At 45.7% G+C, this 13810-nt stretch overlaps 4 protein-coding genes across 4 annotated transcripts; all 4 read left to right on the top strand.

Annotated features, from left to right (window-relative positions):
- Positions 1-3720: 3720 nt before the first annotated feature.
- On the top strand, positions 3721-4173 carry NCS54_00662100 (Hypothetical protein; the record flags this gene model as incomplete). Its single annotated transcript, XM_053152071.1, has 1 exon — positions 3721-4173. One exon carries the CDS (start codon positions 3721-3723, stop codon positions 4171-4173), a length of 453 nt encoding a protein of 150 aa, XP_053008046.1.
- Positions 4174-4363: 190 nt separating this feature from the next.
- NCS54_00662000 (Flap endonuclease 1) lies at positions 4364-5770 on the top strand (the record flags this gene model as incomplete). Its single annotated transcript, XM_053152070.1, has 3 exons — positions 4364-4573; positions 4630-5196; positions 5249-5770. The coding sequence occupies exons 1-3, from the start codon at positions 4475-4477 to the stop codon at positions 5768-5770; spliced, it is 1188 nt and encodes a 395-aa protein (XP_053008045.1). The 5' UTR covers positions 4364-4474.
- A 1050-nt stretch (positions 5771-6820) lies between these two features.
- NCS54_00661900 (Cytochrome b5 heme-binding domain-containing protein) lies at positions 6821-8666 on the top strand (the record flags this gene model as incomplete). Its single annotated transcript, XM_053152069.1, has 4 exons — positions 6821-6935; positions 7044-7336; positions 7384-8122; positions 8173-8666. The coding sequence occupies 4 exons, from the start codon at positions 6821-6823 to the stop codon at positions 8664-8666; spliced, it is 1641 nt and encodes a 546-aa protein (XP_053008044.1).
- Positions 8667-9786: 1120 nt separating this feature from the next.
- Positions 9787-11460, top strand: NCS54_00661800 (ATP-dependent RNA helicase DHH1; the record flags this gene model as incomplete). Its single annotated transcript, XM_053152068.1, has 3 exons — positions 9787-9830; positions 9886-9964; positions 10027-11460. The coding sequence occupies 3 exons, from the start codon at positions 9787-9789 to the stop codon at positions 11458-11460; spliced, it is 1557 nt and encodes a 518-aa protein (XP_053008043.1).
- Positions 11461-13810: the final 2350 nt, after the last annotated feature.

Here is a 13810-nt window from a genome sequence, read left to right as displayed (position 1 = left end):
ATTAGGGTATCTTAATATAAATTATTAATAACTAAGATCTAAAATTTATATCTTAGATCTAAAGAGCTATCTTTAGTTTTCTAAGAATTAATTTCTTTATATTAATAATATATTATTTATAAACTAATAGGATTTTAAAAAAAAAAAATTAAATAATTAAAATAGCGATTAAATACTATATAATAATAAATCTAGATATATTATAGCTAATATTATTACTATTATTATAATATAACCTTAATAATGCGGTATTAAATATAATTAGGAGGGTACTAAATAACTTAATTTATAGTTTTTATCCTTAAGGATTTATTAACCTCGCGGCTAGCTTTAGAATTAAGAAAAAAGAGATTAATATATAAATACTAAAAGTATTATATAAGATTTATTATAAGGAAGTAGAATTTCTTATTAATATTTTAGTATTACTTACTAAAATTTAATATAATATAAAGTATAAAGAAATTAATATTAAAGAAGGTAATATTATTTATCTATAACTATATAAGAGATATTACTTACCCGGGAAGCTAAAAAAGAAATAGTCTCCTATAAGAGCTAAACCTTATAAGGTTATATGTAAAATTAGATAATAAGCCTTTAAGCTTAACTTCCTAAAATATTAAAAGGTTTATTTAGTTATTTTAATTACCTATCTATAGAAACTAGCCTAAAGAGATAACCCTTATTAATATATTATTTCCCTACTAGCTCCTATTATAATTAATAATAATAAGGTTATAAACTACTAAGAGGTAAAAAGAATTATATAATAATAAATTTAATAGAGGAATAAAAAGCTATTTTAGGATTTATTAATTAGATAAATAGGCTTTACTATAAAAAATAATAACTAGATTACTAAACCTAAACTATGGAATACTATAAGAAGCCTAGTTAAAGCATAAAATAAGGTAAATCTAATAAACTAAGAGAATAAATTTAAGAGAAAAAAAAGAAATATACTTAAATCCTTTAATCTAAAAGAAGAATAATAAATAAACTATATTAAATATAATAATAAGAGAGATAATATAAGACTATAAACCTTAGATATTTTTCCTTTATTTATAACCTTTTTACTTTTAATTATATTTTTTTTTATATTAATTTTAATAGTTAATATTACTTTATAAAGATAAGATTAAGGTAGAACTTTTACTAAAAGTAGATATATAAGATCTAGCGCCTATATAGGAAAAATAAACCCTAAATATGCGATATAATAGGTAAATAAACTTAGCGCTAAAGATAAGTAAAAATAAAATAAAAACAATTAATAAATATAATTAAATTTACCGTAATAAAACAAATATATAAAACTTATTAGCCTTATATAAGTTTTTTTAATCTTTTACCTTATATTATACTAATAAAACCTTAGTTATATTAGTAAGGTTAAATTTAACTAGCCGCTAATAAACCTATATACTTACCGCTAAAATTAATAATATTAATAATTAGCTCTCACGAAATTAACTAATTATTACTAAATCTAATATAAGTTATAATAATAACTCTAATGCCTAATACTAAAATTACCTGCCCTAAGAGTAAAATTAATAACCTTATAACTAATATAAGTAAAAGTAATATTAAATAAGACAAAGTTATATAAGATAATATTAACTAAAGTAGCGCTACCGCTATAACTAAACGTAATATAACTAATTTTAGTAATATTTTTAGTAACTATAATAATAATCCTAATTAAAAGAACCTTAATATTATTATAAATAACTCTAAGTCTAATTATAAGTTTAATCTTAAAGAAATTAAGGCCCCTTGCCTTATTAAAAAGGGTAGCTAATATATATTTCCTAATATGCCCTAGGGTAATATTAAAGGTATATCTTACTAATAATATTAATAGCAAATTAATAAGCTAATAAATAGCCACGCTATTAATAATAATAATAAAGAGAATAAATTTAATTAAATAAAAAGCTATACTAACTTTAAAATTAATAGGCCTATTAAAAAATCTAATATAAAAAAGGTCTAGACTAAGTAAGATACTTTTTAGTACCTTAATATTAAATTCTAATTAAATTACCTAAACTACTAGGCAAGAAAAGAGCCTAGTTTTAATTACCCTAAGGCTAATAATACTTACCTATATTATAAATAATACCTTTATCTTAAAAACCTTATCTATAAATACTATAATAATAGTAAGCCTAATAATAAAGATAAGCCTATTAGAATTAAATATAAAAAAACTAAGAGAAAATCTAACTTAGTATATAAAACTAAGAACTATATATAAGACGCTATAAAGGCCTACCTCATAAATAGATATAGCTTTAGCCAGGGTAGTAAAAAGTAGTATATTAAATTCCTCCTTAACTAAGCTAACTTTATACTTATTTATTTTATTAATCCCTATAGTATAACTAATAAAATTATCTCAGGATACCTCTAAACTATATACTATTCCTAGATAGCTAAAATTAAGGGATACCTTAAAACTAAAACTAATAGCAACTAGACTAAAGTTAATAATAATATATCTATAGTCACTATTAATATTACTACTAAGTTAATTATTATATTAAAAGAGGTTAATAAGCTAAAAATAAATATAATTAATCTCTATAACTAATTAATTAAAAAAATATATTAAATAAATAGCAAATAAAAGTAAATAATAAAAAAAGTTAATAAGTTAAGTAATAAATCTACTTACTATTATTAGGAAATTAATAACTAAGTAGCCTAAATTATTATATATAAAGATATAAAAAAAGTAATTAATAACTTTAATAAGACTATTAATAGATTTAAGGCTAAGCTTTAAAAGATTATTACCGCTAAAGTTAAGAAATAACTCACGGCTAAGTAATAAGTAATACCTATTTATAAGCTAAAGCTAATCCTAGTTTTAAAGGATCTAATTAATAAGTATAAAACTCTAGCGCTATAATACTTAGCCGCCCGCGGTAATACTAGGGCCTATAGAGGTATTACTAAGGCCTTTCTTTTCGGCTAATTACCCGCTAAAACTAATAAGAAGCGCATTATTAAACCCGCTAAGCTAGCTAATAAGACTAAGGGACCTAAGGATAGTAAGATTAACTAAGATTAGGATTTTTTTGATGAGGAATAAAATAAATACTAGATTAGCCTTAGAGATTAAAAGGGGAGAATAAAAGGGTTAAGAAATTAAGTATTTATAGAAAAGAGATAAAAGGAATTATAGAGTTTAAGGAATACCCGGAATATTATTATAGAATATATCGCTATTAGATCTAAGAGGGAAGGATAGGGAGAGCAAGGACTTAGAGTTTATTGGGATAGTAGAGCTTTTAGGGCCCCTAGTAATTATTATATAATCTAGCCATAAGGGTACCCTACGTAATAAGTCTAGCTCTTAAATAGTCAGATCTAATAGCTATTAGATAGAATTAGTAACTTAGACTTTAGATTACCTTTATATGCCTCTTTTATATTATGACTTATATTTCTTTTAACGAGATAGCTGCTAGAGTTAGCTATTTACCCTCCGCTTTCAGTAGTACTTTAACCCCTTGCCAGAGCCAAGGGATCTATAACACTTAGGCTGAGAAGCTGCACTGACGGACAGTCGAGTCTAGGAAGGCCATGTTAGGAGACGAGCATCTAGACACGCTGACCAGCATGGCCGGCCTGGCGTCGACATATTGGAACTAAGGTCGATGGAAGGAGGCGGAAGAACTATAGGTAGGAGTGACGGAGACGATGAAGAGAGTGCTAGGAAAGGAGCATCTCGATACGCTGATGAGCATGAGTAATCTGGCTATGACCTGGAAAGACCAAGGCCGATGGAAGGAGGCGGAAGAGCTACAGGTGGGAGTGATAGAGACGATGAAGAGAGTGCTAGGAAAGGAGCATCCCGATACGCTGACGACCATGGAAAACCTAGCGTCGACGTACAGAAACCAAGGTCGATGGAAGGAGGCGGAAGAATTACAGGTAGGAGTGATGGAGACGAGGAAGAGAGTGCTGGGAAAGGAGCATCCCGAGACGCTGAGGAGCATGAACAATCTGGCCGTGACCTGGGACGACCAAGGCCGTACCAGAGATGCTTTAGCCCTGATGCGAAGCTGCGTTGTCCTACGAGAGCGAGTGCTTGGTACAGACCATCCGCATACAGCGTCATCGGTGGCAATTCTCGCTGAGTGGGAAATATGAGCGACTTATCTAGAGAGGAATAATTTTGAATTGACAACATGAACAACGCATATGAATCGTAATGTACGTGCAGGGCGCGGAGGTCACGGTGTGGGGTCAATTAAGATCCCTGTCAATTTCGGCGCGATAGGGCGCGTCATGACGTTCCCGCACGCGTCAAGTTCCTTCCTCCTGACAATTGAAGTTTCCTCCCACTTGCGCCCCTTCCCTCCTTCTTCGACTTTTCACTCTCAGGCAACACCCACCTCTCTCTTCTCCCTCACCAATCCAACACGCATCCACAGAGAAGAAAGCCGCCAAGATGGGTATTAAGCAGCTCTTCCAGATCATCAAGGAGGAAGCTCCAGATGCGATCAAGGAGGGTGAGATCAAGAACCAGTTTGGCCGAAAGGTCGCCATCGTAAGTCGATACCCCGTTCTCTAGGCGTGGTGAAGTCCTAATGCTGACTATTGAAGGATGCCTCGATGAGCATCTACAGTTTCCTCATCGCCGTACGATCCGATGGTCAGCAGCTCATGAACGACAGCGGCGAGACGACGTCGCATCTGATGGGCATGTTCTACCGTACTCTCCGCATGGTCGACAACGGCATCAAGCCTCTATACGTCTTCGATGGTGCGCCCCCTAAGCTGAAGTCTGGCGAGCTGGCGAAGCGTTTCCAGCGTAAGCAAGAGGCTACGGAGGGCCTCGAGGAAGCCAAGGAGACGGGTACAGCAGAGGAGGTTGAGAAGTTCTCACGACGAACTGTCCGTGTCACCCGAGAGCACAACGCCGAGTGCCAGCGCCTGCTGAAGCTCATGGGCATCCCTTTCATTATCGCGCCCACTGAAGCTGAGGCCCAATGTGCTGTGTTGGCGCAGGCTGGCAAGGTGTATGCGGCAGCCAGTGAGGATATGGACACTCTATGTTTCAACTCTCCCATTCTGTTGCGCCACCTCACATTCAGTGAGCAGCGAAAGGAGCCCATTCAAGAGATCCATCTGGAGAAGGTTCTTGAGGGGCTTGGCATGGAGCGCAAACAGGTACGTCACATTACTCACCTTGAACCCTTCCTTTACTGACTGTTTTACCTAGTTTGTGGATCTCTGTATCCTTCTCGGCTGCGATTATCTCGATCCTATCCCCAAGGTCGGCCCTACCACTGCCCTCAAGCTGATCCGTGATCACGGTTCATTGGAGAAGATTGTCGAGGCGATGGAGAAGGACCCCAAGAAGAAGTATGTGCTTCCCGAGGACTGGCCCTACAAGGATGCACGTGATCTGTTCTTCGAGCCCGATGTGAGAAAGGCCGATGACCCCGAATGCGACGTCAAGTGGGAGAAGCCAGACATTGAGGGCCTGGTGCAGTTCCTCGTTACGGAGAAGGGCTTCTCGGAGGATCGTGTCCGTAGCGGAGGCGCCCGTCTAGAGAAGAACCTCAAGAGCTCACAACAAGCTCGTCTAGAGGGCTTCTTCAAGCCGGTTCCCAAGACGGATGCGCAGAAGGCAGCGCACAAGCGAAAGCTGGAAGAGAAGAACGAGGAAAAGAAGAAGAAGCTCAAGCAGGAGAAGAAGGACAAGGCGGCGGCCAAGGCGAAGCCCCGCGGAGCCGCATAAGCAGGTGCCTGACTCGAGAGCGGTGAGAAGTAATGTGCTGGACTGGACGAAAGGACTGAAAAGGTAGAGGCTTGGTTTGGCCGGGATCGGGATCGGAGTTTTGGCGTGCGGAGTGAGGCTACGGATACATCCTGCGTGATGATCGAGGTCAATTGCTATCTTGGTGTGCATTTACCTGGGATTAAGAGAGGAAGGCCCAGCTGCTTAGCTATTATTATGCTTCTGCTATGGAAGGCTCATGTGTCGAGTTGACGCTATTCAAAAGATGATGACCCAACGAATGGTGGATATTCATCTTCCCCAGGTTTCTTTGCTGACCAAAATCACGCATGCCCGAGCCCGACTGAGTGACCCTGCATCTTCTCCGCATCCCCAATCTCGGTCCCTGGCCTCGTTTTACACATGGCGCCCGAATCCTGTGGAGGAGCAAGCGAGTCGTGGAACGAGCCTCGGGGAGACTTTGGCAATTGTCGACGTACGATTGGACAGGGAGAGCGAACCTCGGCATCCCCACACAGTCCTATCATGACATCAACAGACACACCCCAGGGTCGCCACGAGGGTTCTCGGCGCTAGTAAGCAGGTTGACTTTTGTTCTTTTTTGTTGCGCGGCGCGGGCTTTGGCTTTCACATGCTTTCTCTTGTCGCAGTCAGAGCGAGGCGCAGGGCACATGACCATGACCGCATCGAGAAGTACCGCGAACGACTCATGCATGACCTGCTCTCAGAAGAGGTCAGCCTGTGAAAGAGACCCCAAGTATGGGGAAATGGAAACCTAGACGGGGTTATTCTGGGGGTGGAGGCACACTCCGGACAACATGTGATTGTCGACTGTGTACGTTTTTGCCGAACTGAATTTAAAAGGGGGATGGATCGTGGGGAAGATAAAACCATCCTGGCAAGATCTCTTGATTCCTATTCTTCTTCCCTTTTCCCTCTCTCTATTGTGTACCTCTAGACTTTCTTGGCGCCTTTCCCTGTAAGATTAACCCTGGGAATCTCACATTTTCTCACGTCAAACATCATCAACACCTGAAAAAGAGTCTCAAGATGGCCCAGGTATTTACCAAGAGCGACGTTGCGTCGCATAACAAGCCTGGAGACTTGTACATTGTTGTCGATGGCGATGTCTACGATGTGACCAAGTTTCAAGATGACCATCCAGGTGAGCAAAGCTTCCATTAACTCTACGTTGCGCCTCCAGACGCCACGAACAGTTTCAATCTGCACTCCACAGACGCGTGCATGAACCGTTTCTCTAACGTTCAGCTAGGCGGCAAGAAGATTCTCCAGCGCGTCGCCGGCAAGGACGCGTCCAAGCAGTTCTGGAAGTACCACAACGAGAGTATCCTGAAGAAGTACCAGAAGCAGCTTCAGGTCGGATCCCTCGACACCAAGCCCAAGGCCCCCGAGCCCAAGGCCGAGCCTAAGCCCGCTCCCGCCCCTGCGGCTACACCCAAGGTTGTTGCTGCTGCTGAGAGGGCGGCTTCCAGCAGTGAGGAGGCGGACGCTCTTGAGCCTTATGGAGATCAGATTCCCTTTGGCGATCCTAGCTGGTACCAGAACGTGAGTTGTACCTTGCCCATGTGCTGAGCCAATGCTGACTTGAACAGTACCACTCGCCCTACTTCAACGAGACTCATGCTGCCCTTCGCGCCGAGGTCCGTGAATGGATAGACGCTGAGATCGAGCCCAATGTCACCGAGTGGGACGAGGCCAAGCAGGTTCCCGAGGAGATCTACAAGGAGATGGGCCGCCGAGGCTACCTGGCCGGTCTGCTCGGCGTCAAGTACCCTACCAACTACGCGCCCCAGGGCGTCAAGTCGGTGCCCCCCGAGAAGTGGGATCTGTTCCACGAGATGATCATCACCGACGAGCTGTCGCGCACCGGATCCGGCGGCTTCGTGTGGAACGTCATCGGAGGCTTCGGCATTGGCTGCCCCCCTGTCATTAAGTTTGGCTCCAAGAAGCTCAAGGACCGCATCATGCCTGGCATCTTGAACGGAGACAAGCGCATCTGCCTGGCTATTACTGAGCCAGATGCTGGTAGTGATGTCGCCAACCTGACTTGCGAGGCTAAGCTGAGCGAGGATGGAAAGCACTACATCGTCAACGGTGAGAAGAAGTGGATCACCAACGGTATCTGGTGTGACTACTTCACCACCGCTGTCCGGACGGGAGAGAATGGTATGAATGGTGTGTCATTGCTTCTCATTGAGCGCGGTGAGGGTGTCACCACACGACGCATGAACTGCCAGGGTGTGCACTCGTCTGGCACAACGTACATCACGTTTGAGGATGTCAAGGTTCCCGTTGAGAACCTGCTTGGCAAGGAGAACAAGGGTTTCCGAGGTAAGCTTTCTAACCGAGTCTCAAGACTGTACCTATACTAACGGCTCTAGTCATCATGACCAACTTCAACCACGAGCGTATGGGCATCATCATCCAGTCCCTCCGCTTCTCCCGCGTCTGCTACGAGGAGTCGGTCAAGTACGCCAACAAGCGACGCACCTTTGGCAAGAAGCTCATTGAGCACCCCGTGATCCGGATGAAGCTGGCGCACATGGCGCGGCAGATCGAGGCCTCGTACAACTGGCTCGAGAACCTCATCTACCAGTGCGAGCGCATGGGCGAGACCGAGGCCATGCTGCGGCTGGGAGGCCCCATCGCCGGCCTCAAGGCCCAGTCGACCTTGACCTTTGAGTTCTGCGCCCGCGAGGCCAGTCAGATCTTTGGTGGTCTGAGCTACTCGCGCGGTGGCCAGGGCGCCAAGGTCGAGAGACTGTACCGCGATGTGAGGGCGTATGCTATCCCCGGTGGTAGCGAGGAGATTATGCTGGACCTGAGCATGAGGCAGAGTTTGAGGGTGGCCAAGGCCATGGGTATGAAGCTTTAGAATGCTTATGATGAAGCTGTAGGATGTTTATATTGGTTTTGTAAGATTATTATACTGGAGTTTGGATAGCCAGCCACATCAAGATACAATGTGGCCCAGTTAGAGCGAAGAAGAATGGTTACTTTTATTCGAGCCAATGGAAACAGGATTTGTGGCATGACAGCTGTTGAAGTGAAGGCATAACTGCCCTGGTCAAGCGAGATCAAGAAGTCAATTCCAGGGCCCCTGGTTGGCCCCTCCCACGTCATGATGCCAGGAGCCGCGATGCGAACTGTTTCTGGATGGTTGCCGAGACTGGGGATGAACTTTGGCCAGAAGATAGGTAAAGATCGAGGAGCATAAGGCGTACACTAAGATTGAAGAGCTTTGCAACCACTGAAGGTAGCTTCAAGGAGGCCGATTGTAGCTTGAGCAGCACGTTCCCCTGTTCAATAAGCATCCATCCTCATGACTTTTTACCGAATAGAGTTTCCCCTCTGCTTTCGCGAACACGCCACGAACCGATACCACTCCTTGTATGGAATATCTGCCTTGGCCGCCTCCTTCAACCAATTCAGCCCTTGGCAAGTTCCGACCAGCTGATCGATCTGCCAAGCCAAGCCTGCCCACCTCACCTCAGGTCAGGTCAGTGAGTCGACCACGACCACAACCAAAACCGGGCTGCCCCGCCGCAGGTAAACACGTGACCCAGGAAATGCAGGGCCTTCCGCCGCCATGAGGCACACACCAGCGTCACCTTCACCTTCAAACTTTAAACCTGAGCCTGCCTCACAACTTCTCTCCCCTTCTTCAAAAACTACGTACCAACTCACAACAATCTTCCCTCCACGACCACGAATACCCACGCGATCTCGGCTGCGCGCCTGACACGAGCGAAAGAAACAATACCCCATCTCTCTCCCTCCCCGAAAGCCGCTTCGATTCCATTCCCCGGGTAGTGCAACCGGACGGGCCCTCTCCCACCTCCCCCCACACGACACGAAATCAACCCTCGCAGCTCCTCAACTGCTGCCTCCCCTCGCGCCACCAGCACCTTTGAGAGGTCAACCTCTGTGCTGTTTTGCATATAATATCATCCTCCTCACTCTCCCTCGATCCGTAGACGGATCTCACTAGCGCAATGGCGGATCAGCTAGCAGACAAGCTGAAATCTACCCAAATCAGGTCCGCTGCGCCGCCCTCGCGGCCCTCGTGTGTGAGCTTGCGCTGACCCCAGCAGTGATGGCCTGCCCCTTGGAAATGACGACTGGAAGAAGAACTTGAACCTCCCCGCCAAGGATAACCGACAACAAACAGAGGTATGCACCCGATTCCCCTTTGGCGCATGGTCCCCCCCGCATTCTGACCTGGCGCCTCGCAGGATGTCACAAACACAAAGGGCCTCGAGTTTGAGAACTTTGCCCTGAAGCGAGACCTGCTCATGGGAATCTTCGAAGCTGGTTTCGAAAAGCCCTCCCCAATTCAAGAAGAGGCTATTCCTGTCGCATTAACTGGACGAGATATCCTTGCACGAGCAAAGAACGGCACTGGCAAGACGGCTGCCTTTGTCATCCCTGCGTTGGAGCGCATCAACCCCAAGGTCTCCAAGATTCAATGCCTCATCCTTGTCCCCACACGTGAGCTTGCCATGCAGACCTCGCAAGTCTGCAAGACCCTCGGCAAGCACCTCGGCGTCAATGTCATGGTCACGACTGGTGGTACCGGTCTTCGAGATGACATTATCCGTCTGCAGGATCCCGTCCACATCGTCGTCGGCACCCCCGGCCGAATTCTTGACCTCGCTGGCAAGAACGTTGCCGACCTCAGCGAGTGCCCCATGTTCATCATGGACGAAGCCGACAAGCTTCTCTCCATTGAGTTCACTCCCGTCATCGAACAACTGCTCCAATTCCACCCCAAGGACCGCCAGGTCATGCTTTTCTCCGCCACCTTCCCTCTGTCTGTCAAGGACTTTTCCGACAAGAACATGGTCAGCCCGTATGAGATCAACCTCATGGACGAGCTCACCCTGAGGGGTATCACCCAATACTACGCCTTTGTCGAAGAGAAGCAGAAGGTCCACTGCTTGAACACGCTCTTCTCTAAGCTCCAAATCAACCAGTCCATTATTTTCTGCAACTCGACCAACCGAGTCGAGCTGCTTGCCAAGAAAATCACTGAGCTAGGTTACTCTTGCTTCTACAGTCACGCAAAGATGCAGCAGCATGCTCGAAACCGTGTATTCCACGATTTCCGAAACGGTGTCTGCCGAAACCTTGTTTGCTCCGACTTGCTCACCCGAGGTATTGATATCCAGGCGGTTAATGTCGTCATCAACTTTGATTTTCCCAAGAATGCAGAGACGTATCTGCACCGCATTGGTCGATCCGGCCGTTATGGCCACCTGGGTCTGGCTATTAACCTGATTAACTGGGACGACCGCTTCAACCTCTACAACATTGAAAGGGATCTGGGTACTGAGATTCAGCCCATCCCCGCCAGCATCGACAAGTCCCTCTACGTTTACGAGAACCCTGAGTCTATTCCTCGACCCATCTCTAACCTCCAGAGGGGCCAACAGCCCGCTGCGCTGGCTCAGCAGCCGCAGCAACAGCAACCATTCCAGCCCCAGCAGGCACAGCAGGCTGGTCTGCCTCAACAGGGACAGGGTAACTGGCAGAGCCAGAGCGCCCAGCACAACAACCAGCACTTCTCAGGCGGACGGGGTCGTGGCCGAGGCCGTGGATATCGCGGTCGTGGCGGCCAAGGCGCAGGCGGACGAGGTCGCGGCCCGCCCCGTGAAGCCCAAACCTAATATCACAAACATATGCATGGCGTTAGGTGGGGAGACGGGGTAACGGTTGACATTTCGACATGATTTTCTCGTATTGGGCTGTTTTTTATGGTTGGATTGTACATTATTCGCACATTTCTGGCGAATGGATGGAACGGCGGAACAGATTTCATCGCTGATGGTGCACGACGACCCAACATTCTTTCATCTGCCCTTCTCAGGCATCATCACACTTGCGATACAGACTCGACGGTCCACACACTACGGGACCGGTAGATCAGCTTCTGCTTTTGCGACTACACACACAAACAAACAACTCAACTTGTCGGTCTGTACGATACCCATCGGCTTTGACTTCTGTTCGGCTTGGTTCATGATATCTACGGATGACGAAGGGAAAGCGGGACTGGAAGATGCAAAGGAAAAGGTGTTCTTTGGGCATCGACTACGGTAGACATGCCTGCTTTGGGGCTGGGCACGGCCACGGTGTGGGAAGAAGGGACCGGAGGGCTTTTTGAGACTCGGGGCGTTCCAGGCATTTTGTGCAGGATGGCGTTGCCCCCGGTTTGCATTTGAGGGCTGTGGTTTTCTGTGGAGGTCTTGTGGGTTGAACGGCACCTCTGCGGAAGGCATGGGGGAATGATACCCTGACGACAAATCTACGTTAGACGAACGGACCTCGTATGAGATGGGACGTGGGCTCTGCTAGAAGTATTGGGGGGTGGGGGGATGTTTTTTGATGATACCTTTTGGGAATCATCTTTACACCTGATCCTCCCTGGGCCATCCGGAGACAAGATATGGCCTCGATTCGGACTGCTCTCCTTGCGACGAGGTCGAGGATGGAGCCAGGGAGGTTGCTGCTGGTGAGCGGCAAGCAAGCTGACGAAAACGATGAAAAAAGAAGAACAAACTAAAAAAAATCTCTGAGAGGGACACTGGATGGACTCTATGACTTTCGAACCGGCTCGGCTTATGTCTGCAGGATGCAGGGTTGCTGCGTCTTGGTGACGGCATGGCTGGGGCCGGTGAGGCAGATGGTTTATCTGAGCATAGCAATGGAAGATTCCATTTTCTCTCTCATGCGAAGTGTCATGTTGAATCTTGAGTGCTGACGTGTTGTTGGGAAGCTGACAGATGGCATCCTGACGTTCAATGTTGATGTCTCAACAAGTTTGGACGATTGTGCACATGATGTTCGTGTCGATGATGGATGGAATCATGGTGTTTGAACTTGACATGTGACGTGCATTGCCTGGACTGAAGATGTTGTTGCTACACAGTGGAGTGTGAAGGATCAAAGCCACACAAGAGTAGGTGCTGGTTCCTAGATTGGGGGTAAAAGAGGATGGTTGAGAAATCTGACATTAGGTCGAAAGAGCCGAATAGTATGTAGTCCGAGTGTTTTCAAGTCATGTAAGACTCTACAATAATTTGTTTACCTTGTATGAAAGGCGCCCCCTTTATGAGCAATGGCCTTTAACAATTTGCCTGTGGATCCTTTGCAACGCTGCAAAGTCAAAGGATCCGATACGAGCGTGAGGCTGTCGTGAGAATTATGTATTATGTGCATGCATGTTGCTTTGTAGATCTGACTGACTCAGCCACGAATCCATTTATGCCAGCCGATAGGGCACTACTGTAGCTAGCGGCTCAATGATCCTTGGTCTCGGGATGGCAGTGCTTCCCGAAAGCATGTCCACGATCTGCGGCTCACTGCGTGTTTCCCCCTTTCCTCAACGAGACTCTCTGACATGCTGAACTCGGACAATTAATGGTACCTCGAGCAGCAACGTCTTGTTTTGAATCCCGTGTCCCATCATGCAACCGGTGGAGACACCTTTTGTGAGACGAACACCTTGTCACGGAAGACCGCATTCCTCGCGGACCCCGAGAGATCCGTGCTCGAGGACGGATCGGAGATAGCTTAACCCAGGCCAGGGGTAAGATGGGAAAAGAAAGTAAAAGAGGCAGCCAAAGGACACTATGTGCGGGGGGGAAACTAAATTATTAATTGGGGAAAAAATAAGGCGCCGTGTTGCTATGGGAGAGCGAGAGTGACCGGGGAGGCTCTCCGCGTATCGACGTAGCAACAGTAGCGAGAGAGAGGTCGTGTTGAGTGTTGGTTGTGTGACGGGCTTGGCCTTGGTCATGACATGCCATCAGTGGCAGGGTCATGGGCCAGGGTCGATTTTTGACGGGAGAATACGTGAGAACAGAGAACCATTGCGGATTTAGTTGGTAAGTAGCGACAGAGGGAGATAACAAGGTCTCTATGTCTCTTGTCTGACTCTGGCCGTGGTGTGGTGGTGCCAAGGACCAATGCAATATCGCGGGTTGGGCACATGAAGTAATCAACACAAACCCATGG

Source organism: Fusarium falciforme, chromosome 5, assembly GCF_026873545.1.
Source record: "Fusarium falciforme chromosome 5, complete sequence".
NCBI classification, from domain to species: Eukaryota; Fungi; Ascomycota; class Sordariomycetes; order Hypocreales; family Nectriaceae; genus Fusarium; species Fusarium falciforme.
This window is presented reverse-complemented; position numbering and strand designations above follow the sequence as displayed.